This window comes from Exophiala mesophila, assembly GCF_000836275.1.
Source record: "Exophiala mesophila strain CBS 40295 unplaced genomic scaffold supercont1.6, whole genome shotgun sequence".
NCBI classification, from domain to species: domain Eukaryota; kingdom Fungi; phylum Ascomycota; class Eurotiomycetes; order Chaetothyriales; family Herpotrichiellaceae; genus Exophiala; species Exophiala mesophila.
Window position 1 is genome coordinate 257,033 of NW_015622509.1, and position 25,638 is coordinate 282,670.

The window sequence follows — 25,638 nt, forward strand, 5'->3', positions numbered from 1 at the left end:
TTGATCATCTCACTTGTAACCATATCAACTGCATAACTGTATGAAAAGATTCAGGTTTGAGCATCCCCAAGTTTGCCATGTCTAACTATTCTTCAAACAAGACAAGACGACCATCACGCATACATGCCGAACCCCTGCCTTGGCTGCATTGCCATCCCTCTAGGCTTCTCCATAGCCAACCTTTATCATCCTCTTCTGTACGCATGACTGCTCTACAGCTTCGTCGCTGCGATGATTGGACCACCAGGTCCTCCTTGAACGAGAGCGACTCTCTCATACCCGTCAGTCGCCTTCCAACTGGGCAACGTCAGCGACTCAACTCCTCCACTATATTGACCAATCTTCATCAATTCCTTAACGACGTTGCGATGTGCTACCTTCTTGCCCTTGTTGGGACCCTTGCCCACCTTGATGGTCTGGACCATGGGGTCATACTTTACAACGTACACATCGTAAACCTGGTCGAGCTCAGGAGCCTCTGACGCAATTCTCACTTCCTGGCCCACACGGTCCGCCCCGACTGCGAACTGCATATTGTTTCTCATGTCCATTCCTTGTCCAATGACCTCACTGATGTTTTCCTTGGTCGCCCCAATACCATCAACCGCGCCGTTGAAGATAATCTGAGGAGTAAACAGCCCGTTGCGTCCCCACTTGGTAAGGTATTGGCGCTGTCTCGAGTCCCACTGGCTTGAGCCAAAGGTGTCTTCCCACCCGCTGGATCCATTCCAGTACGTGACATCGTATGTCAACAAGAGAAGGTTGGGATTGTTGGTCGCATCGTGAATGCCCGGGAGCGCAGGTGGGCAAGACACGCATCCTTGCGATTGGAAAAGTTCCAGAACCGAAAGGGGCATGATTTCGACAAAGCATGCCGCCGTGTGCTGGTGGCCCTGGTCCATGGACATGACACAAGCGAGGGGAGCCTTGCGGCGTCTAAACAAGTTCAAGAAACCAGACATTGTGGATCGCAGGTTTTGAGATGGGATTGTTTGGGGCGATCTGCAGATATGCAATGACTGATTGTCAAGATGTCAAACTATTTGCATTTTGCAGGACCTCCACAGGGCCTCCTCGTTCCTTTATACCTTGACAGTTGGATCACATATGGACAGGCTTGGCCGACTACGGCCATTGACCTTGAACCGTTGACAAATGTTCATGCAAAAGACCCGATGCTTCCACTCGCACAAGGCTAACAACGACTGTGCCTACCTCGATGGTTGCTACTGCATGACTATTCCTAGAGGCCTTAGCCAGGGGTAACCCCGGCACAGATTTCACAACTACACCGCCCGTCACCACCTGAACTCAAGTACCTGGTGCCGCTGCTCCATTTAGCAGTCAAGATGAATTCCCTCTTGTCTATGAGGGCTTGAAATGGGGTTGATACAGAACCGCGTGGAGCAAGACGTCGCGACTGTTGGCAAATTGTGGGCCAAACCATGCCATTTATGGAGGCATAAGGCGAGGTGCAGTGAAGGTTTCACCAACTGCTCAAGCTCTGGTTGAATTAGGCCGACGATCACCCCAGAATCAAATCACTTCAGCTATAACTATCCCAGCATCCAGGGCCTTGAACCATGTACGCGTTCCAGCACTGAACCTTCAAATCGTACTATCCCTAGTGCTTATCATTGTTGACAGATGGCTGTTATTGATTGATCTTCTCTAGCGCCAGGGACCGTGGGGGCCGATTCTGTTCCACCCTGCCACTTCACTAAAAGCACTTGATCTTCTTCACAACTTCTACTGTATTACTTTCCAATCAGTCATCAATCCCCCTGTCATGATTAAAAGCTTAGCCCATAGGGCTGAGCCGTTGACCTCTGCTGCTCTCCATGTCCAGCCATGCCAGCACAACATGCAAGCTACATACTTATTAACACCCCTGGATGACGATCCCACTTCAACCCTCCCTGCTACTAGTCTCCCATGATACAACATCACGCGGCATCCATCTGCCCGCTCTCACAATTGGCTCCTGTGGCGATCAACCAGATCCCTGATCTCTCCCATCCTGGCCATTTTTTTCAGTTCACGGTCAAAAGCCGTAAACGGTAGTATCGTCCGTCCCAACCAAACCAGCCAAGCGTCTTTTCCTTTCCACAGCTGAACAGGCGGGGACTTGGGATTTTTGAGTAGGGCCTTGACCACATCTTCGGCATAATCATCAGCTTCGATCGCCACTTCAATGAAATGGGTGCCGCTCATGACATCGTTGATGATCTCACGTGCCGGGGCAAAGATACTCTCGTCAGAGAGCTTCTGCTTGCCTGTCGGACCCATATTCTTGTGGAAGTTCGACTTGACAGATCCCGTCTTGAGGTCAACAAGGGCAATTCCAAACATGCCCATTTCCAGTCGCATGGTGTCTGTCAAGCTTGCCAGGGCGGCTTTGGAGGCACTGTAGACGCCCGTGAAGGGCATTGAAGATACAGATGCGAGAGAAGTTTGATTCACCACCATTGGGCTGTGACCACTGCTGGCCGAAGCAAGCAGCAGCGGGAGAAAGGACTTGGTGACGGCCATAGGAGCCCAGACATTCAGGTCGAAAAGCTGTCTCGCCATGTCCAAGTCGACATCAGTGAGAGGACAATGATAGCCGGCCCCGCTGTTGTTGATAAGAAGATCGAGGACCCCATTTGTTCTGGTGGACACTTCTTGCACACACGCATCGATTGATGTCTGGGACAGGACATCGAGAAGCACGGTCTCGATGCCTAGGTTGTTGAAATGAACCAGCTTGGACTGATCACGCCCGGTTGCCATCACACGGATCTTTCCTGTTCGATGAAATGCTTGTGCCAGAGCATCTCCTAGTCCTCCAGCAGAGCAACCTGTAATGAGCACCACTCTCTTGTGGCGGTCAATATTGTGCTCTTGGCTGACGGGCGACATTATGGGCGAATGATTGATAGTCGAATAAATAAGGCAGTGACTTCTCTGGCAACGTCAAACTTGAACTTTGTATGTGTCTGTACCCTTTTCTAAGGGCCAGATTCTGTAGCTACTTGTCCATCAAAGATTTGTTTTATTTGCAAGCCTTAGACTGGACTTTTATAGTCGTCATGCTCGTCCTGCACCGCTCCACAGAGTCCTGCGTCATTACAATTAGCGATCAGTCAACCCTGTGATATAGGAAAACATCAACAATAGATCTACGGAGCAGGTCTCGCAGATACAATCTGACATTTGGTAGGCTTCTAGATACAACAACATCTTGGTTCACTCCACACATTGACACTATGAACAAGTCCGATTGGACACGGTGACCGGACTGACGCCTTTCCGGACCCAGGTCGACTCCGGATCGCTTGACGACGTTTGCCGACGATTGCTTTTCATGGCCCGTTCCCCACATGGGCAGACTACTCATATAACTTCGTAGCAATTATTATAATTCTAGTATCTACTGTATAGTATACGCGACACGTTTAGTCCTGTCGCTCCGATAACCTTTTGGATCTTGATGCCTTGATGATCGTATCGAACGCATACTGTGGGCTATGGCCATGGAGTCGGACAAGTGACTTTCTACAGTCACCCTATATTCATATTCATTGGGTTCATCTGCCCCTCTTCTAACTTTATTGCTTCTCACGACATCTCATCTAGGATGCTGTCTTCTCCTTTCCACCTGTCATAGCTCTGAGTCTCATTCCATCTTTATGCAAAGAGCTTTCGTCCCAATGGCCATAGCTCTTACTGACCTCTGGTGGCGGATATTTATTCCGGTCAGCAGTGCCCACAACCATTTCCAGATGTCCAGGTTGAGTCTCTCGCACACTGACCACCTGCCTCCAAGTTTTGGCTGCATCGACTCCAGCACATGTGTCCTGTAAGTTGAGAGAGGGTGTCGAGTTCATGGCAAGCGTCAGGAGCTCCGAGATGGTTGCCCACGAACCGACCAGACCTTGACGTGCGATGAATATCATGTATACAAGATACAAGGTATGCCCAACCGCAATCGCGAGATGGATCAGGAGCACACTGACGCCGAATTGCGTGATGCGGGAGTCATTCCAGTTGTACCCGTAGCCATATCGACTAAAAATGGGATCGATGCGTAGCCAATCGTCTTGCGCGGGTTCTGTCGCATTGAGTGCCTGGTCGACCCCTCCCTGAGCGCTCGAGACGATGAATTGGCCCACCATACCGCCATCTTCAGTGGTTTGATTGGTCAGGAATATTGGAGATGAATATGGATAGATGCCATTCCCGGCAATCCGTGCTAGCCCATCGGTGACAACTCCTGCGAGTAACGTGGCGATCAAGGTCGAATGTGATCGCCTCGATTCATCTGGAGTTAATTGTATACCCTCGCTAAGCGGCTTGGCTGCCATCATCGGAGCCTTGAAGGCATACCCAGTTTGGTTATCGATACTGCCTTCTGCATCAATATTGCCATCCATCATTGCTACCAGGACAGGCGTCGGTCCAATTGTGAATGGGATCGGCTGGTTGATCGCATTGGCATAGTCCAAGTCGATTGAGATGTTTCTGGGAGGCCGCGATGTCGAAGTCAGCGAATTGCCACCAACATCGAGACAAGTATCTGTCTTGGGATGCTTGAGGGCAAGCGCAACTTGGTCCTCTTGTCGAGGTTGGTAGAAGACATCGACAGGAAGCCATTGCGCGTAGATGCTACAGGCATGGATCTCGGTTCCCTGCTGAAGGCTGCTGTCGTTGTCGCGAATGTAGAGTGTGGGGACTCGAATGATACTGCCAATGGCTGGATACTCGGGACCGGCCGGCATCGGGACCCAGTTCACTTCTGTCGCATTCATGGGTCCGCTCACAGGAGTCTCGAAACCTGGTTCCGGCAGACTCTGGCTGGCGTTAAAACTGGGGAACGGATTGGCCTCCCGTTCATTAAGGTGGGTTTGATTATAATAGACATGGGCATCGCAAAGGACCTCGACACTTGGTGCATAAAGAGAACCCTGAAGAGTAATCCGAGGTTGAGTGGTGGTAAGTGCCAGGCCTTGATAGTTATTGCGGGCAAATGTCCAATACGCTGTCATGGCGGAGGTGATAAATGAGGGCAAGGACATGCCGGATGCTCGACCGTCATGTTCTGTTTCACAGCTCTGGGTGGACACGATTCTCCGAGATTCACCAAAGACGTCTGGCAAGCTGATGTTCGTACCACGAGTGGAGTTGGAGAACCTAAGCTTAAGAGCCCAGTCATATGTTTCGCGAAAACCGCCAGCAGGGCAGACATTTTGATACGAGGTCGAGCTGCTGGAAATGGTGCAGTTGATACCCGAATCGGGGCCGTTCAGGCTCGCTGCTGTGACATTAGAGGGAAACAAGACTGTGCTGTGGTTGAAGATGTAAAAAGGAAGCATCTCCTGCTCAAAGGGGGCGTTTAGAGGATAGTAGTTGAGAGAGGGGATGACTGCAATGGCCGAGGATGGTCCAACTAAAACGGCAAGCATTGCAGCAAACAGAGAGATGGTGAAAAACCGCCAGTAGTGCGCCTTGTTGGACCAGACTGATGACCAGAAGGCTTTGGTGAAGATGAAATCCCCAGACCCAATGAGAAAGCTATTGGTCAAGAAGCCCAGAGGCAAGCCACGAGGGCCAACAAGATAGTGTTGAGCAAAACGTAGAACAGTTTTGCCCAAAGAAGCAACAAGAATGACTTCGTGACATTTTGCCGCCAGTTGCAAAGCATTCAGGGCACCACTTTGTGTGAGACCCGGAGAGATATTTGCGCTTGGATCCTGCAGGTCCATCCAGTACTGCTTGCGGAAATTGAGCTGGACCACCGCGGTGGTGACGATGATAGATGCCAGGTGAGGGATGAATTTGCGGTAGTTGGCACGAAGACCCTTGACTATAGCCGGCTTTGGGCGTTCCAAAGTATCGGCCCGCTCGATGCGTGGTTCGGAGGATTCGGGCTGGAGCGAGTCTAATGCTGGAGCCTTTTTACGCTTCTCAATTTGATCGGTAAAAGTAGACTCAAAGGTGAATGGATCTCCTGGGGACGGAGTGACTACTCCAGGCTCATCTGCCTTACGTGACCTCTGATTCCAATTGTCCTCGGATCCAGGCGACAATGTGTGATTGTATGGATTGCGCAGTCTGCCATAAGTATACTCGAAGAAGGATGGCCGTTTGGTCGGGCCTGAATCCATCTTGAAACGACTGTGACGAGATGTAGACAGTGTGTCTGCACCCTAATTGCAAAGGACTCGACCGCGACCAACGAGAGCAGAAAGACATAATGACTACGTTGGGATATGGGTTGTTTATATGGCGGGCTCTGCGGCTCCCAAGACTCACCAGCATGGCCAGAACAAAAGCTGGGTACAGAGCGTCCAAGATAGGGCGTCCAAGGAGCCCTGGTCAGGACATGGAAGTGGGGACGGATGGTTTCAAGCGGATCGAGTGTGTGCTGGAGTCGTCATTTGGTACAGCAGCGTGCCAGGTTGGACCAAAAGTGCTGGCGGCTGACGATCCAAACGAGTGCAGGCTGGCTCGTCGAATTTCAATTGCCCCATGGTTGGACCAAGGCGGAGAGATGGGTAGCAATGAAACTCATTCACAACTCTGGTGGCCTTAAAGGGAGAGGATGGCAAGATGGCAGCACTGCGTGACTAACACATTGGTCCATATGATTGATTAAGCGCTGTAATCTCATGGCCGGGAATCGAATCTTGGCGACGGTACAGAATTTATCACTGTACGAGTACCATGGCAAATGTTCTAGAGGCAATTTTGATCAGCAAGAGCCTATCAATGTGAGTCCCACGTCGGGGAGTGTGGTCATGGTGGTATACCGTAGGGCCAAGGTCTCCATGGGTCAACAGTGAGCACTAAAGAGGGAAGTGGGTTTCAAGTTCTGTCAATCATCCAAGGCCAAGGCTGCACATGGCCAGTATCAACATTTGTAGCAGGACTAGTTGATACTGGGATTCGGCAGAGCCGCAGAGTGCATGTTTCTCAAGAAATGATATGACGCAAGATTGACGCAACGCTGATAGCAGCGGTCAATAAGAGAGGGTGGAAACTGATGGTTATGACTGGTGGGGTCGTTGGTTGCAGGGCCTCAACGGTCATGATCACGCTCACCAGCGTGGAGGTGTTTGCACAACGCTGAATGAAGAAAAAGAGAAAGAGAAAGAGAAAAGGGCGACAAAGTGAAAGCGAAGTGGAAGTGAAGTGGAAGTGAAAACTAAAAGTGGTCGAATAATACATCGCAACTTCCCTGTCACGAATTTTTACTTTTACCACCGCTCTTTCCAGAATACATGTCACCTTTGTTTTTTTTTTCTGTCTTCACTCACATCAATATTCCCATCCATATTGATGAGAAGAAGTCGCTTCTCGACTGTAGCTGCAATAATACCCTTGCCCGTAACAATTTGCCACGGACAAACGACTTTGATCCTAAAGGTTCAAGGTGTTTTGAATCATCAGATTGAGTGATTGGTATTGGCACACCGGCACTAATAGTACATGGTCACTAAGAGAACATATATCCTCAGCCAAGGCTTCCTGCATCAATTCTACAAGGTTGAATATTGTGTTGTACATCGTCGTCACTTTCGAGAATCACCGCTGTCACCCCTTCGTCGTCGCAACTTTGATCCTCCGCCAAACTTGTTCACCAGTCGTCCTGGTGGTCGACCCCCTCTAATCTTGGTTGGGTCTTCGGCAACAAGATCTGCACCCCAGTCTTGAAGCAAATCCAGCTGTTCTCGACTCAGAGCATCAATCTCGTCCAAAAGACCTGGCCGCCGTCCACCTGGCTTGACCACCTCTTGTCGTGCCCGGCCTCCGCGAGGAGGACCATTGGCCTTTGCTTCCACAACTCTCCGGCCAATCGTCGGATCAATTTCCCTAGCCTGAGATTCGTCCATTCCAAAACTGAACGTCTCAAAGATCCCGCCAGCGCCTTTGCTTGACTTCAATTCCGCCTTTGCACCTTTTCCTCCACTTCGATGCTCTTTCTTCAATCTCAAGGCCTCTCGTTTTCGACTTCTCGCTTCTGTCGGATCTTGGCGTTTCCGTATCTCGCCACCATCCACGATATCTTCCAAATCTGGCTCCTCTCCAGCGGCCTCCAACATCTCCTTGATCTCATCTTCGTCCAATTCCTCCTGCAGCGATGCTGAATTTTCCCGCAAGCTCTCTTGCCGTCTTGCCTTGTTTCCCTCTTTGCTGTCTGGTCGTCCGACCTTGACGCCTCGATCAATGCGCGTCTTTGCACCAAGAGCCCATAAGTCGCCCCATTGGATCTTACGAGCGTCGTGGTATGCCTGCTTCCCGAACGACTTAGGCACAGTCCATCGCTCAATTCGGCCATGCGGCGTACATACGTCCATGATGATGTGTTGTTTGCGCTTCAAAGCCGGCATGATCAAGCGTGGAAGATTCCACGGAGCGGGCATGCTGTCCAACGCGCCGCGGTTCGCATCCATGGAATTGAAATCTTCCAACGTCGTTTTGGGCTCGACTTCTTCGAATCCAATTTGAGCTTGACGCATCCATGCTTGACCCTGGACCCCCTCCCCTTGAGCGCCTGGAATGGACGGAGCTGCCAGAGCGTCTTCAAGTCCTTCCCATGCTTGAATCTTCCTGTTCCGTAGATCATCCCCTTTCATGACCGAGATGTATGAAAAGTCTACATCGTCGTGATTTCGATCTCGAGCCCCCAAAACGCGCTGCAGATATGAAGGCCGCGTGTACCGTTGTTGAAAAGCACACCAGTCTTTTCGACCGTGAGACTTTCCAGGAACAAGGTACATTGGGCACTGCTCATGATTGGTACAAGGAGCCACAATCATACCAGGCTTTCTGCCTGAAGTCGAAGAATCATCTTGTGCGTTACTGTAGTGTGTTGTGCGTCCTTCGGGAATAGCAATGTACTTGTGTAATAGGAGGTCACGTGCAGCGGCCACGGCTTCAAATCCGCGTGGGATGCCCTTTTCGATGATGATGAGGATGCCGCCGTCTGAACTTAGCATCGACCACAGATTCTGCACCATTTCTCTTCGCATGAATTCTTCCTTCAGCCCAAATAACATGTGGGGGGCAATAATCACGTCGAACTGCTTCCGTTGGACGTCAGGACGGTCATCTTCCAGAGTAGTGCCCTCGCGCAGGTGGGCATAATCGGGCAGCCGAGGAATGAACGTTGTATTGTCGAGTAGCTCCGCAGCTCGATGCCTGAGCGTGTGCGAACCAGTCAGGACCACAGATTTTGTGGCCGGGGGAGCGGGTGGTTCCTGGTCTGATGAATGAAGGGTACTCCAGTGGGCTTGAATAAGTTCACGCCACGCCAGTATCCCTGCCCCTCCAGCACCAGCGTCCAGCACTCGGGGCCCGCCTTCCTTTGCTAGTAAATTGTTGAGCCACGTTGGTCCGAGCCGCTTGCGTGTCTCAACCAGGACCGACATGATTGAGGCATACGTTGGAGGCATCACTGTAGTGATAAAGGCATTGGCCTCCATCTCCCCCATATTGTGGTCTGCAGCCGCAAGCGGGATGGGGACCTGTTCCCTCGAACGACCCGACCGTGGTGTAAGAGGGGAATCCGGTAACCCAGGCCCACCAAACGTTTTCTCGCAAATCTCTTTGAGGTGTTTATTCGAGTATCTGGTCATGATCTCCTCAACCAGGGTAACAAACCGTTCCCGAGGAAGCAAGACGTTACCAGGGCTACTGGCGAACTTGCCCAACCGAGTAAAAGGGTGTAATTTTGCATGGGCCTCTTGTAGCTCTTCCTCTTGAGCCGCAGAGTCCTCTTCTACGACCTCTCCATCAAGGTTCCGTGCAATTTCCTCCAGTCTCTGCAGATGCGACACCATCAAGGTTGGGGGGAGTTGGTCTGTGGCGAAGTTGAGCTTAGGACCAGGAGCAACAGAAACCTCTTCAGCATCTGCAACTTCCGACCCCTCGTCGTCTAACGTGAGCTCTGCTTCTTCCACGTCATCAAGTTCAACGGGCTGTCCATTCTCATCGAACAACCTCATCGTACCAGGCTCAAGCACGGAATCGACGTAACCCGCATCCTCCTCCTCATCCCCGAACGGCTCAAGGACCGGCTCGCCATAGAATCTTGTGTATATCTTGGTCTCTTGCTCATCCAGAACATCTGACGGTAATGTTTCTCCGAAGATCTGTCTCGCCTCTCTGGCAATGGCTTCTGGCGATGCACCCGAGGTTCGGAGGGTGGCAACTAAACCTTGTGCCCTTTGGACAAGGAGGTCGCGTGCTCTTTGGGTTGTCAGGGGGTGAGGATAGCCCTGATCGTCAGTCTCGGCCTCATTGACATCAGTCTCGTCTTCGCCAGCATCGATATGCTGATCATAGAATCTGCGTTCGGCTTCGTCGACCCGCCGTTCAAGCTCAATTAATCTTTCCAATCGAGCATAGAGACCTGAAGAAATGTGGTCGTTCGTGAGAGGGGCTTCGGCGGAATCATTAGGTTCGAATGCGGACTGCTGGGTCAGTCTAGATGCAGCCTGCGTGTAAGGCCTGATTGACGGGCGTGGAGACTTCAGTCGTTGACGTGGACGAGAGAGTGTTGTTAGCGCAGGCGCCGAATTGGAGAAGGCCGTCTCAAAGACATTTTGGAGATCATATCGACAAGCAGAGCACAGTCGGGCAACTCTAATGCGAGATATCATGATAGAGTGGTAGCTGTTTGGGCTGCACTGTTGTCGCGGTGAGGAAAGCGATGCAGGACTCCCGTTGATTTCACTTTGGGATCCAAAATAACCATAAGATGATGTACGGGCATGTCGCGAAAAATTATGACACTAGAATGCGGAGAAAGTTCTTGGCATAGCCTCGCTGTCCTTGAATCCACCAATGACTTTGGCTGTTTACTAAACTCCCGCAGACGCGATGAGATATACTCCATCCACCTCTAGACGCATCCATTCCAGCAGACCGAGCGCCTTCACAAGCCGAGAGACATCGCCCGAAGTGGGAGATGATCCCATTCAAGAGTGTCTGGGAGGTCTGGCTGATGCTCGTTCTTCACACTCCCGGAGCACGCAGCCTGTTCAATAGTTCGTGCTGCCTACTCAAAGGCCCCACATCGATTCTTTTGAGGACTTGTTTACTCGCCTGGAGCAAGCGTATGATTGCTCGTCCTCTCTTTAGTCTCACCCCCTGGATTCAGCGCACTGGGCTCCAAGGCAGAGGGACCAGGATCTTGCTCTTCATGGATTGAATCAACGGCACCGTCTTGTGAACGGTATCTCCCCAGCCCTCGATGCCCCACGATTGTTCTCTTCGGACTTTGCGTTCTTCCAGATCGGCAAACTGCCAAAGGTGATGGACCGTGTTGAGATCTCCGATCTGGACAAACCAAGCACCAACTCCTTCCATGACTTCTCGGCGGGCCTTCAGGCCCTTTCGCCAGTGTGTCTCCCACTCCAAAAGATTACCCGGGTGTAACGTGTAAGAGCGCAGTTCGAAGAGACCCCCAAGCTCGCGTGGTGGAGTGGTTGGCCAGAAGGAAAACTCTTGCATCAGCGAGATGTTCTTGGAATAAATCAAAGTCTTGAGCTTATCCTCAAAGGCAGGGAACTCGGGATGATGAGAGATGTTGTGTAAGGAGGCATGATAGCCCATGTACCGTTGATACTCCCAGATATGGACTGTGGTAAGAATTAGCACAGAAGGTGTGTCACACGGAAAGTCGAATACCAAATGTCTCGCATTCTCCAACTTCAGTCCGCCAGCTTCCCACCAAGTGGACCTTGTTCTCTGGAATGGCAGCCATTTTTGGATACCAGCCGCCGACTAGCTCGACATAGTCATCGACTTTGTCGGGCTTGACCTCATGAATAACTATAGAGTGGACATATTTGCCACGAGCCAACACCTGAGAAAAAGACCTTTCCATTTCTTTGTCCAGTTGCTGACCCTCTGGCGTCCCATAGATGAAAGAGGATAGTTTTCCACCAGAGCCACGCTTGGTGGAAGTGTCTGTTTCGGCCTGCCTTGCTTCTTCTGTTTCAGGAGCGATAGAAAGTGAGCCCAAGCCCAGGGATTCAACAGTAGCAGAGCCAAGATCAGAAGCAGAAGTAGGAAATGACACGCGAGTAGAAACAAGTGGTGACTGACTGTCAGCTAATTCCTTTCTTTTCTTCGCAGCCTCCAAGCCATCTCGGAATTCCTTTTGCTTCTGGTTGAAAATGTCGGCACCATCAGGTGTAAGGTCGCCGAGGCGAGGAGCACGGCCGTACGAATTGTCTCGGTAGAGAGTGGACGTTGTGAAGGATCGGACCAAGGTGGAAGCTTGATGAGAGGAGAGTGGGAATCGGCGGGTCAACATCATTGTTGCAGCAACGATGATGAGAAACAGGGATATAGAAGGGTAGATGATATGCTGGAATCAGCTGCAATGGATCAGGAGGCCCGCGTCGTTCGATGGGAGTTTGGTCGAGTACAAAATGAATCGGATCTTGCTATATTCACCCTAGTAGAGGGAGAGGACGAGTTGGGGCTTGGAATTGAATGGTGTCAGCGATAGACAAAAGATATCGACAACAATGCTCAAGAAGGTCCCTTGGGGAAGTCTGAGGCGGGACGGGTCCAATTGTAGAGGTGCTGGGTAAGAGTGGTGGGATGCTGACGAGGAAGGGAGGGTGGGAGGAGAGAGATACCTGGGGAGTTGTGGGGGAGGTGGAACAGGGCAATAATGCAGTGCAGACCAAGACGAGTGGAAGAGTTGACAAGCTGGGGAAGCTGAGGAAGCTCCACGGACTATCTCTTATTACTCAGTGGCCACTTTGGGTGTGTATGGATTGGACTATCTGTTGCAAGATCCAACCCTGGACTGAATGCGAGTGCTAGTTGTTAGCGGGAGGAACAAGACGCGAGTCGACGTCAGTACAAGAAGGAGCCACGCAGCCAACGCTGGTGCCCTTGTGAGCACCAGAAGGAGCACAAACACTCCTCCGTGGAGACGGCTAACCGTGTCTGTAGTTAGTTGCTGCTTCGACTTTGCGGGGTTGAAAAGTCAATGCCCGCCATGCCCGCCATGCCCGCCATGCCCGCCGTGTTGCCCAAGCTGTGAACATTCTGGACCGTATTGGCATTGGCGTTAGGCAGCCGTGGCATGCTCCAGAGACATGTGGTGCAGGTGGGGGGAAGGGAGAGAGGGGAGGACAAGTTTCAAATGCCCAGCAATACCTTGCACCATAGAGGCAGTGTTCGTAATTGCTAGAGGGGTACCGAAGGTACCTATCATCTAGACTGCGTCCTGGTGCAGACACAATCAACACCAGGATCGAGCCTCCAGCTTCAAGTATAGAACAACGACGATGAAAGATTGAATGAGCTTCAACCTTCAGGAACATGCAATTATGCTCTGTGCCATGGTACAATACAGGACCTAAAGCAGGTGAGTTTACTCAGGTAAGCCCGCTCGAGGCAGACCGAGGGACCCCTTGCATCGCCTGCACACGCCACTTCTAAACTCTCCGCCAGTGATAAATTGAGACTTCATCCATCCGCACCGCTATCGACCATTTCGCTGAATCGCTTGACAAGAAGCGTGGGTGTTGGTAGGCGCTCCTACAAATTCTCTCATACCGACTATCTCAACCTCTACAGATTTTTCCTCTCAGTTGATTTCTCCCACGCTGTCCAAACGCACTTCTCCTAGAGTTGTAGAAATGGCCGAATCCCACAATCCTCCCCTCAACTATGAAGCCAGTGCCACATCGACACATCGCACCACCTCAACCACCCTTCCCTCTGAAGTCTCCCAGTGTCTGAAAAATGCTCGCTTTCTACATCTCGCCACTATATCCTCCGCCAGCAATCCAGAACAAGTAACCCCCCATGTCTCGCTGATGAACTACACCTTCCTCCCAACGGGGACAAACACCACTCCCGGACCGTTGATCATCATGACCACAAATTCACAAAGTATCAAAACCCAGAACCTCCTCGCAAATCCCCGCGTCTCACTTCTTGTACACGACTGGGTCTCTCATCGTCCTCCCACTACCTCCTCAATATCCGGCCAGCGATCTGGTTCCCCACCAGCAGCTGCCACCAGAAGCAGCCTGGCTTCTCTCTTGCTAAATCTCAACACGTCGGCTCTGAGCTCGATCTCCACCACGATAGCCGGAACAGCACGCTTTCTCGAAGCTGGCACTGAGGAAGAGAAGTGGTGCAAAGAGACTCACCTGGCAAACAATACCTTCGGAGACCAGGTCAGAGAAGAAGCTGGCTTATTTGGCGTGGGACCCCAAAATACCGATGGCGGCAATAGTAGCTCATACATTGCAGGAGAGGATGTCAGGGTGGTTGTGGTGCCGGTACGAGAAGGTCGAACTGCAGATTGGAAAGGAGGAGTCAAGGACTGGGTGGTTTTGGATGAGCGCGGCGATAGTATCGACGACCAGGACAATTCAAGAGGGAGAAGACCCGACGACCAGCAGCAACCACTTGTCAATGGAATCGTCAACTAGCTTAGGCACTTGTACCAATATCTACTTATTTGAGGAGATATCTCGCCTGCGTAAGGTTTGCGGTGGTTTGCACAGAACACGTCGGTAGGATCCCAGATCTAAAGTGCGCGGAGCTTGCCTCAGTGTTTCCCACGTTACCCCAGGGCTCCCCAACTTTGTAATTAAACAAGAGAAGCTAAACGAGGATCTCGCCGATGCATCAATTCTGTTTACCAATGGTAGTGTCCAGACCTATAGGACTATCTCTCAACCACGTCCGAGCCAGCCCAGATGCTGTAGGGAAGGCCAGCACGACCCCGAACCAATCGTCCAATCGACCAAAGGCACAAATCTCCAAAAACTCCATATCACCGGACAGACGCCTGTAAAATATCATCGAGACTCCAGTGACAGGAAACATCCAGATCCGCCTCTTATCGCTAGAAGAACCAAGAAAGGAGGACAATGAGAAAAGTTGAATAAAGCTTTCTGGCTCCGTGTGTGTACATGGAATCCTATATTTACAACGTTGTTGTAACCAGAAAGAAAGCACCGGTGTGTTCCAAAACGTGTAGCCGCTGAAAGATGTGGTGAGGGAGCGTTGTCTGAGAGGTCGCCGCGACCATGGCACAGTTTAGAACAACCAGACTGAACGAAGGCAAGGGCCCCTTGCCAACAAACATGTACAAGTCGAGGATCAGCTCCTGGGCGGGTGTGATTCATTGACAATAGGGTCTCCAGTATCTTTGTTTAGCGCCATCGTGAGGCAGCTTCACATAATAGAGCATTTGGCATCCTGACTTGAGCCACTCGCTGTTTTGACGGCCAGGGCAACTCTAGCAGCTTCGGTGAAGGCCTCGTTGACACCGCGATTCCGCATCGCCGAACATTCTATTGTATCGAGTGAGTCGAGGGTCCAGAGAAAGGCGTAGCGCTACTGGACAAAGGACATACCTAGATACCTCAACGCGCCAACTTTCCTGGCAACCTCAAGCCCTTCATTGTATGAGATCATCGATTGTCGCGGCTGTTGTGTTTGTGAAAATGACTGTGACTGATCTTGACCTGCTGGTTCTCCCCCCTCTTCGTCTTCCTTCTCCGCTTCTTCGCGCAAATCACATTTCAGCGCGCATAGGACGATTTTAACGCCTGGACAGTGTTCGTTGATTTCTTGGATCCACTTCGTGCCCACATTTTCTAGAGAACCGCGATTATCGACCTAGATGACATAGTCAGTACGGGGGGAGTAGATAAGAACATTGACAGAGTCATTGTTGGTTGCGCGCGCTGGGAGTCGCAGGAGACAACGTACGCTAAAACACAACATGATCGCTTGGGTATCATCATAACTCAACGATCGCAGGCGATCAAACTCCTCTTGTCCGGCGGTATCCCATAATGATAATTCCATGTGAATGTTATCCACGAAAATGTCGTGCACATAATTCTCAAAGACTGTAGGTTCGTAAACGGTCTAGACGGCGGTGACATGCGTCAGTTAGCCCATGGTTCTCTCTATAGCTTGCGCCTAAAGACGCCCAGACAGGATCCTGCGTTGTTGACTATGATAGCATCTTGATCAAGATAGCTGCAACGTACCGGGAAGAATCCTCGAGTAAAGACATTGAGGAGACTGGTTTTCCCGCATGCGCCATCGCCCAACAGGACCAGCTTACGCTGCACGACTTTCTTACCGCCACAGAGAGGCATGGTCCAAGGGCACTGGAGCGGTGGAAGATCGGAACTATATCGGTGCACAGAAAAGTGTTGGCGTGGAACAAGATGTTTGGCGTTCGAAGTCTGTTGCTGGGAACTGCGACGACAAAACAAAGCTACGTCGGCTTGTCAGTCGCTACTCGGATGGTGGAAAGACAGATTGTTTGGCGGGGAAAGCGATCGAGCCAAATAAAGTGGAGTTCTTTATTTGGCTACCCTGGGCCCGAGGCGCCGTGGCCGTCTTGGTCTCGGGGCGGCTGGCTTTCGGTGGCTTCAACACAAACGATGGTGAGTTGTGATTGTTTGGTCTCGGAGAAGGCAAGCAGTCATGAGCGAATACTCGCCAAGACAAGCCACGAATCTAAGGATAAAACGAACAATAAATGCAAGGGGTTACAAAAGGTGGTTTTGAAGAGAAGTTGCAGGAGAGAGGAAGAAAGACTTTCATGATCGAGGCATGGTCTGATTAGGCCTGCCATGCTGGACAGCAAGTATAACGTGTCAACGTAATGTGGCTAAAGTGATGGGACAGTCACCTGGTTGAATTATGGTTCCTCGACTCCCCAGCATTCTATGAGTATGAGCGATCGGGCACTGGGGCTGTACATACTTACTTCAGGCATCATCCAAATCTGACTAATAATCTATGTCAGTGAATCAGGTACTCCAGGGCAAGGACGATCCGTATTTCCTCCGACTCATTCGTCCACTAGTACGTGCCTACAAAGACGATTATTACATGTGAGCAGGAATACAGCACGAAGCGCCTTAGCATGACTTATGTCAATGAAGGAGAGATCGAAATACCTGGGTTCATCCATCAACTTTTCCACGAACTAGAGAGGCGCATTGGCAAAACCCTTTAGAGATTTACAGATACGAGCCGCCTGCAACCCCGCCTCGCTCCCGATCTCGTGTAGTTGAGAGGTACACAGCCAGCGAGATTATTATCATCCGTGGTAACGTGCCCATTCAGACGACTATGAACCATGCAAACCAATAGACTCGACTGGAGGGAAGGATCACCACCCATTACAGTTTGTTCGTTAATCGAGCAGGGGTTCGACCCATCGTACAATCCCAGCCGGCGCCAGGATGACTTTGGGTATTGGATCCTCTTCCCATCTGCACGACTGTAATTCAGAACTCCTTGCACCGAAAATTGTTGTTGCGTGGCGCCGCGACGTGTGACCCACCCATCAAGTTTAATTATACTGTAGTACAACTTGTTCAGATCAGGTAGCTGAGCGAGAGAAACGCATCAAGGAATGATAGTGATATATCTGACCTTTGTCAGAGGTCAAAACGAAAACAAAGAACAAAAGCCATCCGTTGTTGCCGATGCCGAAATCACGAAGTGCAAACAGAACTCGTCGAGTATCAAGTGTTCGAAGCTGACCATGAAGCGCAGTAGAAGTTTTCGTGAGTATTGAAGCTCGAAAAAATGGTCATTTTTTCATCTATCGCATAATGCTGGCGCATGATTCCATCCCCATAGAAAACGAATCTTGTGTTCGTTGACTTGTGCAGAGTGCTAAATGCCTCGGTGGGTGACGCCTTCAGCCGGTATGCGTTCGCACCAGAAATGACCATAGGTACAACCAGTCATCTACTCCTCAACAATGTTACCTCTCTCGCTCACATACAAGCCGTCCAAGAACTTCCGGATATCCTTGTTTCGCACTCTGCAGATCTGTTGGATGTCGGCGGCGGATTGGGAAACGGCTTCGAGGCTGTTGCCGCTGAGCTCCAGTTGATCCTTGACACCCTTTGATGGCTCCACGGTGACTCCCTCGGGGATATCGACATGTCGAACGATCTTCTCGCCCAAAAAGTTTCTGCAGTCATGGTAGTTAGCCTCGAATGCCACGGCCAGCCCAGGTATTCACAAGCTTACCGGATCTCCACATGGTAGAGGCCGTTGTTCTTCTCGACGTTGACGTTGATGGGAAAATGGGCATAGACGTATCGCATCTTGTATTTGTATCCCTTGGTGACGCCGGTGATCAAGTTCTGGATGATCGACTTGACGGTTCGGAGAGTTGCGACGTTCTTCCTTGATCCATGGTGGATTTCAATCTGGACAACTTGCTGGCCTTTCTTGTTCTTGGGCAGGGAGAAGGTGACCGCAATGTGCGAAAGGTCCTTGACGAGTTTTCCTAAAGAGCCATATAATCAGTCATGTCTGCTGCTTTTTCCTGTCCCCAGACTGCGCCTGTGGTAATCTCTTTTGCTCCGGAATGCGTACCTCGTGGACCTTCGACGGTCACAATTCTGGATCTGATGTGAATCTTGACATCTTCTGGGACAACCAGCTGCTCTTCGGAAAAGATGTACTTCATCTTGAGCAGTGGTGGTGGGTTGATTCTGGTTGTATGGCCAAAGTGCGGACGTGGGCAAATATTCAATGACTTGAGGTGGGAAATTCTGGTGTTAAGCCAAGACTTGGAATTTGTGTGGGTGATGGTGTCTTGGCGTCTGTGATTGGCTGCTGCTCTCAGCCTTGCCGTCGAAGTCCAACCTGGTGATCCTGGCGAGGCTGAGCCGGCTTGGTCATAACATAAAATCTCGGCAACCAGCCCGCCCTTCCTAAATAAAAGGTCACAAGGTGGACTATCGTGATTGTTCTTGTTTCCTCTCCCTGATTGGGAATTATGCTCTATGCTCCTAATCCACGCTAAATGGGTATCAATACACAACGAAGGCCCGTGGCAAATCATGCCACTCTCAACCACCCCGTTTTGTCTGTGCTATCATCTGAGCTATGGTGGGATCGTCATCCTCGACCTGCAAGCCCTGCTCTCGAAGAGCGTTACGGTATCTCCGCCTGAGGCTTTGTTCATCATCATCTTCCCTTTCTGCATCTGGATAGTTATCCGGGTCATTTGTATCCTCGTCATCGCCATCGTCATCGTCATCGTCGCCAGAAGACTCGTCCATTGGGGCTCCTCGCGTCCGCGGCGCCTGCTTGGTCGATCGGGAGGGATCGACATTCATGTCCTTCATGATCCTAGTCAAGTCATTCGCTTTCTGGCTGGCGCTTTCTTGTTCGCGTTCTCTCCTTCGCTTGTCAAGTTCTGGCTTGTAGTCTTTTTCAAATTCTTGTCGCTTCTCCTCGACAGCGGTGAAGAAATCGTCCACACCCTCTCCAGTCATGCTTGACACGGCGACCATACTTAAATGGGAATAGAATTCTTCAAGCATCAGACTCATACTGTTGAGAAGACTGCCCATGTAACCACTTCCGCCGAATCCTTCGCCTCCGAAAACTCCCTTGTTCTGCTCTTCGGTCAAGGCTTCCTGAAATTTTTCATAGTCGGTCATCCACTCTTTTGCGAAATCAGCGTCTTGTACATCAGTCTTGTTAAAGACCAAGATCATGGGAAGTTTCGTCTTATAGAGGATGGAGCATGCATAGAGCATATTAGACATGAAGGTAGAGGTCGAAGAGGTTCGAGGCGTGTCGATGATGTATGCAATGACTGTTGGAAAGGACGAGGCCAGTGATTCAAGCAATATGCTGCCCGAAGCGGACCACACAAATACTTCAATCTGTCCTGGAGTGTCGACAAGGAAATGCTTGGGTGGTGCGACGGTGCTTTCAGGTGGGGGATTGGCGCGCTTTTCTAGTAGTGACATGATTTGGTCAATCTTTGTGGCAAAGAGATTGAGCGAAGTAAGGATTCCGCCATTGGGTCCAAGGTTGTACTGTTTCATGACCTCTTTGTAATTGATGCTGTCTCTGATGTCGATGTTTGCTTGGAAAGGGACATTGACGACCGCGGGGTCAAGATTGAGAACATAAGGTTTTGTCTTGTTTACATGGAGATGGTTGTTTATTCTTTGCATGAAGGTAGTCTTGCCAGATCCTGCGATGGTCAGTGTGGCTTCATACACGCAGCGGCGGGAGAGAAAACTGACCAGCCATGCCGACGCAAACGACGGCAACAGGTGAGGTGGCCATGGTAGTCTAGCCTGTTCAGAACAGGTAGATTGGTTCGGGCAATGCTAGTGACTTCTTAAGGGAGGTCAAACATTTGTGACAAAAGACTCGTCCCAAGTTTAACGGTAAAGTGATCGCATTTTGTCAGATGCGGAGACGAGAATGAGAATCATGGTTAATCTGGCTGGTGACGATTTGCCTGGGATTAATTGGAGGGGCGGATTTTCATTTTGGGCCGATCGGGCCAGTGATGACGCTGCTTTAGATGCACAAAAAGATCCGCCAGGCGGCCCAGGCACGCTAGGCCAGCCATTGTCCTTATTAATCTGGTTCCGTGCCAGATTATTGAATCTGATGAACCATCTACTTAGGTATCACTTCACTTCACCCACCACCATCATCATCATCAAGTGAGAACCAGGGAACGTTGTTACGTTCCAGTTCCCGGCGTTGACAAGTTCAAATGCAGCCATGGTATTTCATAACTTCTGATCGCAGACACCACTTCTACTGGGATCAGCGGCAAGAGAAGCATAGTTCAGATGGCACGTGGCCTATGTACTGGTTTGCCAAAGCGCCGAGCTCATTCGCGAAGATGTTTGTGTGTATCCTCGCGCCCCGTGAAAGTTGACTGTGATCCAGCGCCTTGAGCAATGACAGCCAAATACATGGGAGTCTCATATTTCAGAACAATCTTCAAATAGCACCACAAAAGCTAACCGTCTCCTCCACAGTGACTCTACTAGCACAGACCATTGAACATCTGTCTCATGTCACATTCTTCTCCTGGCGAGACGAAGAGGAATCTTCATCTCGCCTTGTTCCAGGTTCCAGCAACGACTCATGCTCTTCATCTGTAGTGACCATGTCCAGGAAGCTCTTGCGCTGGAAGGTTTTTGTTCTGGTGTTCGAGCTCGGCAGGGTGAATCTGGGCATATTGTGGACTGGTAATGTGGTTCGATTTCGCTGCAAGCTGAGCGGACGAGTAGGTTGGGGGTACTTGTGAGTTGTCGGGGGTGACGGTGCTATCGTTGGTTTTCGGGCGGGCTGACTTCCTAGCTATGAACCATCCAATTCCGAGAAGCAGAGCAGCGCCTGCCACGGCTCCGATTGCAACGCCTACTTTTGCGCCAGTGGAGAGGGAACTTCCAGAGGACCCTTCAACACTTGAGGTCACGTCACTTGGCGGCGCACTCGAGGCGGTCGACCCTGACGAACCCGCTGAGGTCGTGGTCACAGTCTCGGCTTCAGAGGTCGGTGAATAGGGTGGTGTTGACGTGGACGAAGTGGTGGAAGTGCTACTACTGTATGTTGTCGATGATGGCTCTGTTAAATTCTGAATAAAGAATCCAGGACTTGAAAGCTGTTCCGCTGTGTCTGAATAGGCCACGCCTTGCGGCAACCAGCGGAAGACCCACCGATTCGTGGCCAGGAGTTCATTCTCCGCGACTTCCACCAACCATGAGATGGTGGTTACAGCCCTGATACTCTGTCGTGCTGCAGAGACGCGGTTGTTAGCGCGGGTAGAGGGGTGAAGGTAGTGGGGTGTGTGCAGACAGACCGGCAATACGTTTCGAGTATATGTGGAGGTTATAATCTGTTATCCAAAGGTCGACATTGGTAGGATCGGCGCTGGGTGCGTAGATCGATAGGCTATCTGCGAGACTTGAATCCCATCTGATGGTGAAGAAATCTCCAATGGTGAGGTTTGTTGAAAAGTCAGGAGGTGCAGGACTTATCCACAAGTCTTGAACAGTGCCCTGGCACTGAGAGCGAGTCACAAAGAGCAGGGCGGAAGCGAGACAAATACAGAATTTAGATGCCATGATCGTCGAGAACAATGTCCTGAACGTGGTCCAAAATTCGCAGGGTCAAGACCAGAATGAGGCTCTTGTGAGGTTGTGAAGGAAACAAAGAAATACAAAGATAGACCCATTCGAATCCTGGCTGGTTGGCTAGCTTAATGCCCTCCATTCGTGTTGCATTTAGTCCCCAACTCAGCGACTTACTAAGTTGGACAGATGATTGAGAATGTCAATTTGCAGTGGTTTGACGCAGCGAATGAGGGCACCATTACTTAGATGGGTCGTCCGCTATCCTGAATGGCTCATGTCGGTGGCCAGTCAATTTTACGATACAAGAAGACACTGTAACAGTACAGCTGCACAACAGAGCTAAGATGATCCATGGTTCGAAGCGACAAATTTAGCCTGTTGCCTTCGCTTGTTCGCATCAGGCTGATGATACCTTGTAGGACGCCTTAAATGCTTACATACGCCTAAGGCAGGCTTCGATATGAAACAGGGTGGACAGGCAGGATGCAAAATGGAATTTATCGGTTGGAGATCATGGTTGACAGGTGCACTCGATGGACACATTGTGCTTTAGAAATGAAGAAAACGATTGATCGTATTCCGCTGATGAAGATCTGTGACATGTCGTTGCAGCAGGGTTCAGGTTATGGAGTTCAAGCTTGCGTGTCAGATGCCAAGACGGTCCGGGGCGCAGAACTGAAGGTTGGGTGGGTTCGGGCATTGATTTAGGGCCCCTAGGCCCCTAGGCCCCTGGGGCCATCACGCTACGCGCTATGTTTAACACGACCTTATGTCGTATGTGTCCTAGTCTTACCCGGATGCCCCTCGGCCTTGTTTAGGTTAAGGTAACCAGAGACATTGGTTGCCAACATGAACCTTGCAACTGCCCAGTTGGAACAGAAGAGGAGCCCTTGATGAGTCTTGACTCTTGAATCTTAACTCTTGATCTGACTTTGACTCTTTGGTTTGAAAGCCCAGTCTCTCTCAACAAATGCATTCTCACGATGGAACATTATCTCAGTAGCGCTGAGCCACGATTCATGCAAACGCTGGGTCTTTGATCATCTCTATCGTTTCATTGTATTACACGCCTCTTTTCAGCATCCAACACCAATAACAAACCATCTTTGTCGCCCATAGGAATGTCATCGCTGACTACGACTCGACCCTTATAACGTCCAGCCGATCTCTGACCTCACCGAAGGTCGAATATGGACTTTGCCAATCTACCACGGCGGTGGCCTTGGTTGGTAGGACTTGCCCTCTTCTCAATCTTTCTACTGTACCACCTCCACGAATCTCGCAGCCTAAGCCCAACACCTAATACTGTGGCCGACGATTCTAACTCGCCGCTCACCAATCCGTATCAACCACCTCCAGTAAGCGATGATGGACACTTTCACTGGGAACATCGTCCCACCCATTACCCCCTAAATAGCCTGACTCCTCTACCCACCGGGCAGCCCAAACCCCTTCCTCGAGTGCAACACTCTTTCGGTCCTGAGTCTGCGGCAGATCGCGAGGTCCGCTTGAGCAGGCAATCCAAAGTCAAAGAGACGCTCATCAAAGCGTGGCAGTCGTACCGCATCCACGCATGGATGTACGATGAGCTGTCACCTATCTCAGGTCAACCTCGCACTTCCTTTGGCGGCTGGGCCGCCACTCTTGTTGATACACTTGATACGCTGTGGATCATGGACCTGAAGGACGAATTCAAAGAAGCTGCCGCTGCCGCCGTCCATATCCAATTTTCTACCTCCACCGAGAGCACGGTCAACATGTTTGAGACCAACATCCGGTATCTCGGCGGCTTCCTCGCTGCTTACGATCTGAGTGGGGACGAGAGGATGCTACATAAAGCCGTTGAAGTGGGCAACATGCTGTTGGTAGCTTTCGATACCCCAAACCACATGCCCATCAGCCGATGGCAGTGGAAGCAAGCCGCTGATGGGATTGAGAAACAAGTTGCCCCAGGTTTCATGTTGGTATCAGAACTTGGCTCCTTCTCCGTCGAGTTTACCCGTCTCAGTCAAGTCACTGGCGACCATCGGTGGTATGATGCAATTGATAGGATCACCAAGCTGTTTGAAAGTCAGCAGCAGAAGACTAAAATTCCCGGACTATGGCCTGTTGTTGTGAATCCAAAAGACATGGACATGACGTCAGATCGTGCCTTTACGCTGGGTGGTATGTCTGATTCATTGTACGAGTACTTCCCAAAGGAGTACGTGCTGCTGGGCGGTTTGAATCCTGTCTACGAGAGATTGTATCAGCGCTCAATGGCTGCCTCGATCGAGCATCTCCTCTTCCGTCCAATGACCCCGACCAACGCCGACATACTCTTTGGCGGCGATGCTCGAGCAGAAGACAGTGGAGTGGCGCTAGAGGCCCGCGGCCAACACCTCACATGTTTCGCAGGCGGCATGTTTGCTCTGGGTGGGCGGATCTTCTCCAATCCAGAGCACGTCAACATCGGTCGCAAGTTGACGGATGCCTGTGTCTGGGCGTACGAGAATATGAGCCATGGGGTCATGCCCGAAATAGCACACTTTGTCCCTTGTCCGTCCAAACAAGACTGTACCTGGGACACCGCAATCTACGATGCCGCCGTTCTAGAACGGACTGGTTCTTCTGCCGAAAATCTTAGTATTGATGAGATCCTCGTCCAGAAGCACCTGCCCCCAGGTTTTACCGACATCGACGACCGCCGCTACATTCTCCGCCCCGAAGCCATTGAGAGCGTGTTCATCTTGTATCGAATCACGGGTGACAAATCATACCAGGACGTGGCATGGCGAATGTTTGAATCCATATTGAACTTGACCTCGACCGAGCTTGCCAACGCAGCCATTCCAGACGTTACCGCCACTGGATCGGACGGGAAGCCTCCCAAGGATGATCGGATGGAAAGTTTTTGGTTGGCGGAGACGCTGAAATACTTTTATCTGATTTTCAGCGAGCCTGATCTGATAAGCTTGGACCAGTACGTGCTCAACACGGAGGCACATCCTCTGAGGCGACCAACATGAGGTATATTCACGATCACGCGAGCCTTTGGGGGCCATGTCCTCTGGGTTTGTAGGATCTGTTGCCACATTACGCCCGACATTCCAATCGCCAGGGGGTCGGGTTGAGGGAGCTGACAAACTTCAATGGTAAACTCCGTCAATAGTAGACGGGCGTTTGCCCACTATTGGATTGTCTTGGAGCCATCGTCTTTCGCTGGTGGTCAAGGAGGTCGGGTATCAGACAAAGAATATGCCACAGAGGACGGTGTTCCAAGAACAATGGCTCCCTGGCATTGCGTGTATGGTTGCAAGCCCTGTAGAATCAAGGCTGGGAGATATCAGTGACGAATTTGAAGACATCTTAGCCTGTTCTCGGATGGTCATGATTGTATAATATTTCAGGGATGACAGTGACGGAAAGACTGAAAGACACAGTCATTATCAAAGAAAGCGATTCGATCAATACCTCCTATTTTTGTTGAGAGTAGAACTTCAAGGCAGTACATTGCCATAGGCTGATGTTGAACGGGTGATCTAGGCGGGCATGGGTGCAAAGGCGCCTAAAAGATCAAGAATTACGCGTGGCAAACGGGGCGTGCTTAGGCCAAGGGCCCCCTACCAGCACCCCCATCATGCCCGAGGCCCCCCTTATAATTACCCAGGTACGCTGTGTCTGCCACCCTGTCGCAGTCTCCATTCCTCCTCGTACCCGCCTGCATGGA

General features: G+C 50.8%; 7 protein-coding genes across 8 annotated transcripts; 2 read left to right on the forward strand and 5 right to left on the reverse strand.

Annotated features, from left to right (window-relative positions):
• Positions 1 to 7,442: 7,442 nt before the first annotated feature.
• PV10_08018 (uncharacterized protein) lies at positions 7,443 to 10,720 on the reverse strand. Its single transcript, XM_016372988.1, has one exon. It carries the CDS (start codon positions 10,644 to 10,646, stop codon positions 7,554 to 7,556), a length of 3,093 nt encoding a protein of 1,030 aa, XP_016219899.1. The 5' UTR covers positions 10,647 to 10,720; the 3' UTR covers positions 7,443 to 7,553.
• A 33-nt stretch (positions 10,721 to 10,753) lies between these two features.
• On the reverse strand, positions 10,754 to 12,838 carry PV10_08019 (uncharacterized protein). Its single transcript, XM_016372989.1, has 4 exons — positions 12,639 to 12,838; positions 12,097 to 12,478; positions 11,677 to 11,982; positions 10,754 to 11,627 (listed from the first exon to the last, which is right to left on the reverse strand). The coding sequence occupies exons 2-4, from the start codon at positions 12,308 to 12,310 to the stop codon at positions 11,143 to 11,145; spliced, it is 1,005 nt and encodes a 334-aa protein (XP_016219900.1). The 5' UTR covers positions 12,311 to 12,478; positions 12,639 to 12,838; the 3' UTR covers positions 10,754 to 11,142.
• A 655-nt stretch (positions 12,839 to 13,493) lies between these two features.
• On the forward strand, positions 13,494 to 14,637 carry PV10_08020 (uncharacterized protein). The gene has a single exon (XM_016372990.1). The coding sequence runs from the start codon at positions 13,653 to 13,655 to the stop codon at positions 14,454 to 14,456; it is 804 nt and encodes a 267-aa protein (XP_016219901.1). The 5' UTR covers positions 13,494 to 13,652; the 3' UTR covers positions 14,457 to 14,637.
• PV10_08021 lies at positions 14,569 to 16,494 on the reverse strand. Of its 2 annotated transcripts, XM_016372991.1 has the most exons (4): positions 16,035 to 16,494; positions 15,748 to 15,909; positions 15,390 to 15,654; positions 14,569 to 15,326 (listed from the first exon to the last, which is right to left on the reverse strand). In XM_016372991.1, exons 1-4 carry the CDS (start codon positions 16,143 to 16,145, stop codon positions 15,208 to 15,210), a joined length of 657 nt encoding a protein of 218 aa, XP_016219902.1. In that variant the 5' UTR covers positions 16,146 to 16,494; the 3' UTR covers positions 14,569 to 15,207. The 2 variants fall into 2 exon arrangements, with proteins under 2 accessions (XP_016219902.1, XP_016219903.1); XM_016372992.1 differs by having other exon boundaries at positions 15,748 to 16,494.
• Positions 16,495 to 17,432: 938 nt separating this feature from the next.
• PV10_08022 (uncharacterized protein) lies at positions 17,433 to 18,552 on the reverse strand. Its single transcript, XM_016372993.1, has 3 exons — positions 18,400 to 18,552; positions 18,049 to 18,310; positions 17,433 to 17,989 (listed from the first exon to the last, which is right to left on the reverse strand). The coding sequence occupies exons 1-3, from the start codon at positions 18,491 to 18,493 to the stop codon at positions 17,761 to 17,763; spliced, it is 585 nt and encodes a 194-aa protein (XP_016219904.1). The 5' UTR covers positions 18,494 to 18,552; the 3' UTR covers positions 17,433 to 17,760.
• A 209-nt stretch (positions 18,553 to 18,761) lies between these two features.
• PV10_08023 (uncharacterized protein) lies at positions 18,762 to 20,244 on the reverse strand. The gene is made up of 2 exons (XM_016372994.1): positions 20,073 to 20,244; positions 18,762 to 20,020 (listed from the first exon to the last, which is right to left on the reverse strand). Exons 1-2 carry the CDS (start codon positions 20,113 to 20,115, stop codon positions 18,879 to 18,881), a joined length of 1,185 nt encoding a protein of 394 aa, XP_016219905.1. The 5' UTR covers positions 20,116 to 20,244; the 3' UTR covers positions 18,762 to 18,878.
• A 2,591-nt stretch (positions 20,245 to 22,835) lies between these two features.
• PV10_08024 (uncharacterized protein) lies at positions 22,836 to 25,367 on the forward strand. The gene has a single exon (XM_016372995.1). The coding sequence runs from the start codon at positions 23,120 to 23,122 to the stop codon at positions 24,935 to 24,937; it is 1,818 nt and encodes a 605-aa protein (XP_016219906.1). The 5' UTR covers positions 22,836 to 23,119; the 3' UTR covers positions 24,938 to 25,367.
• Positions 25,368 to 25,638: the final 271 nt, after the last annotated feature.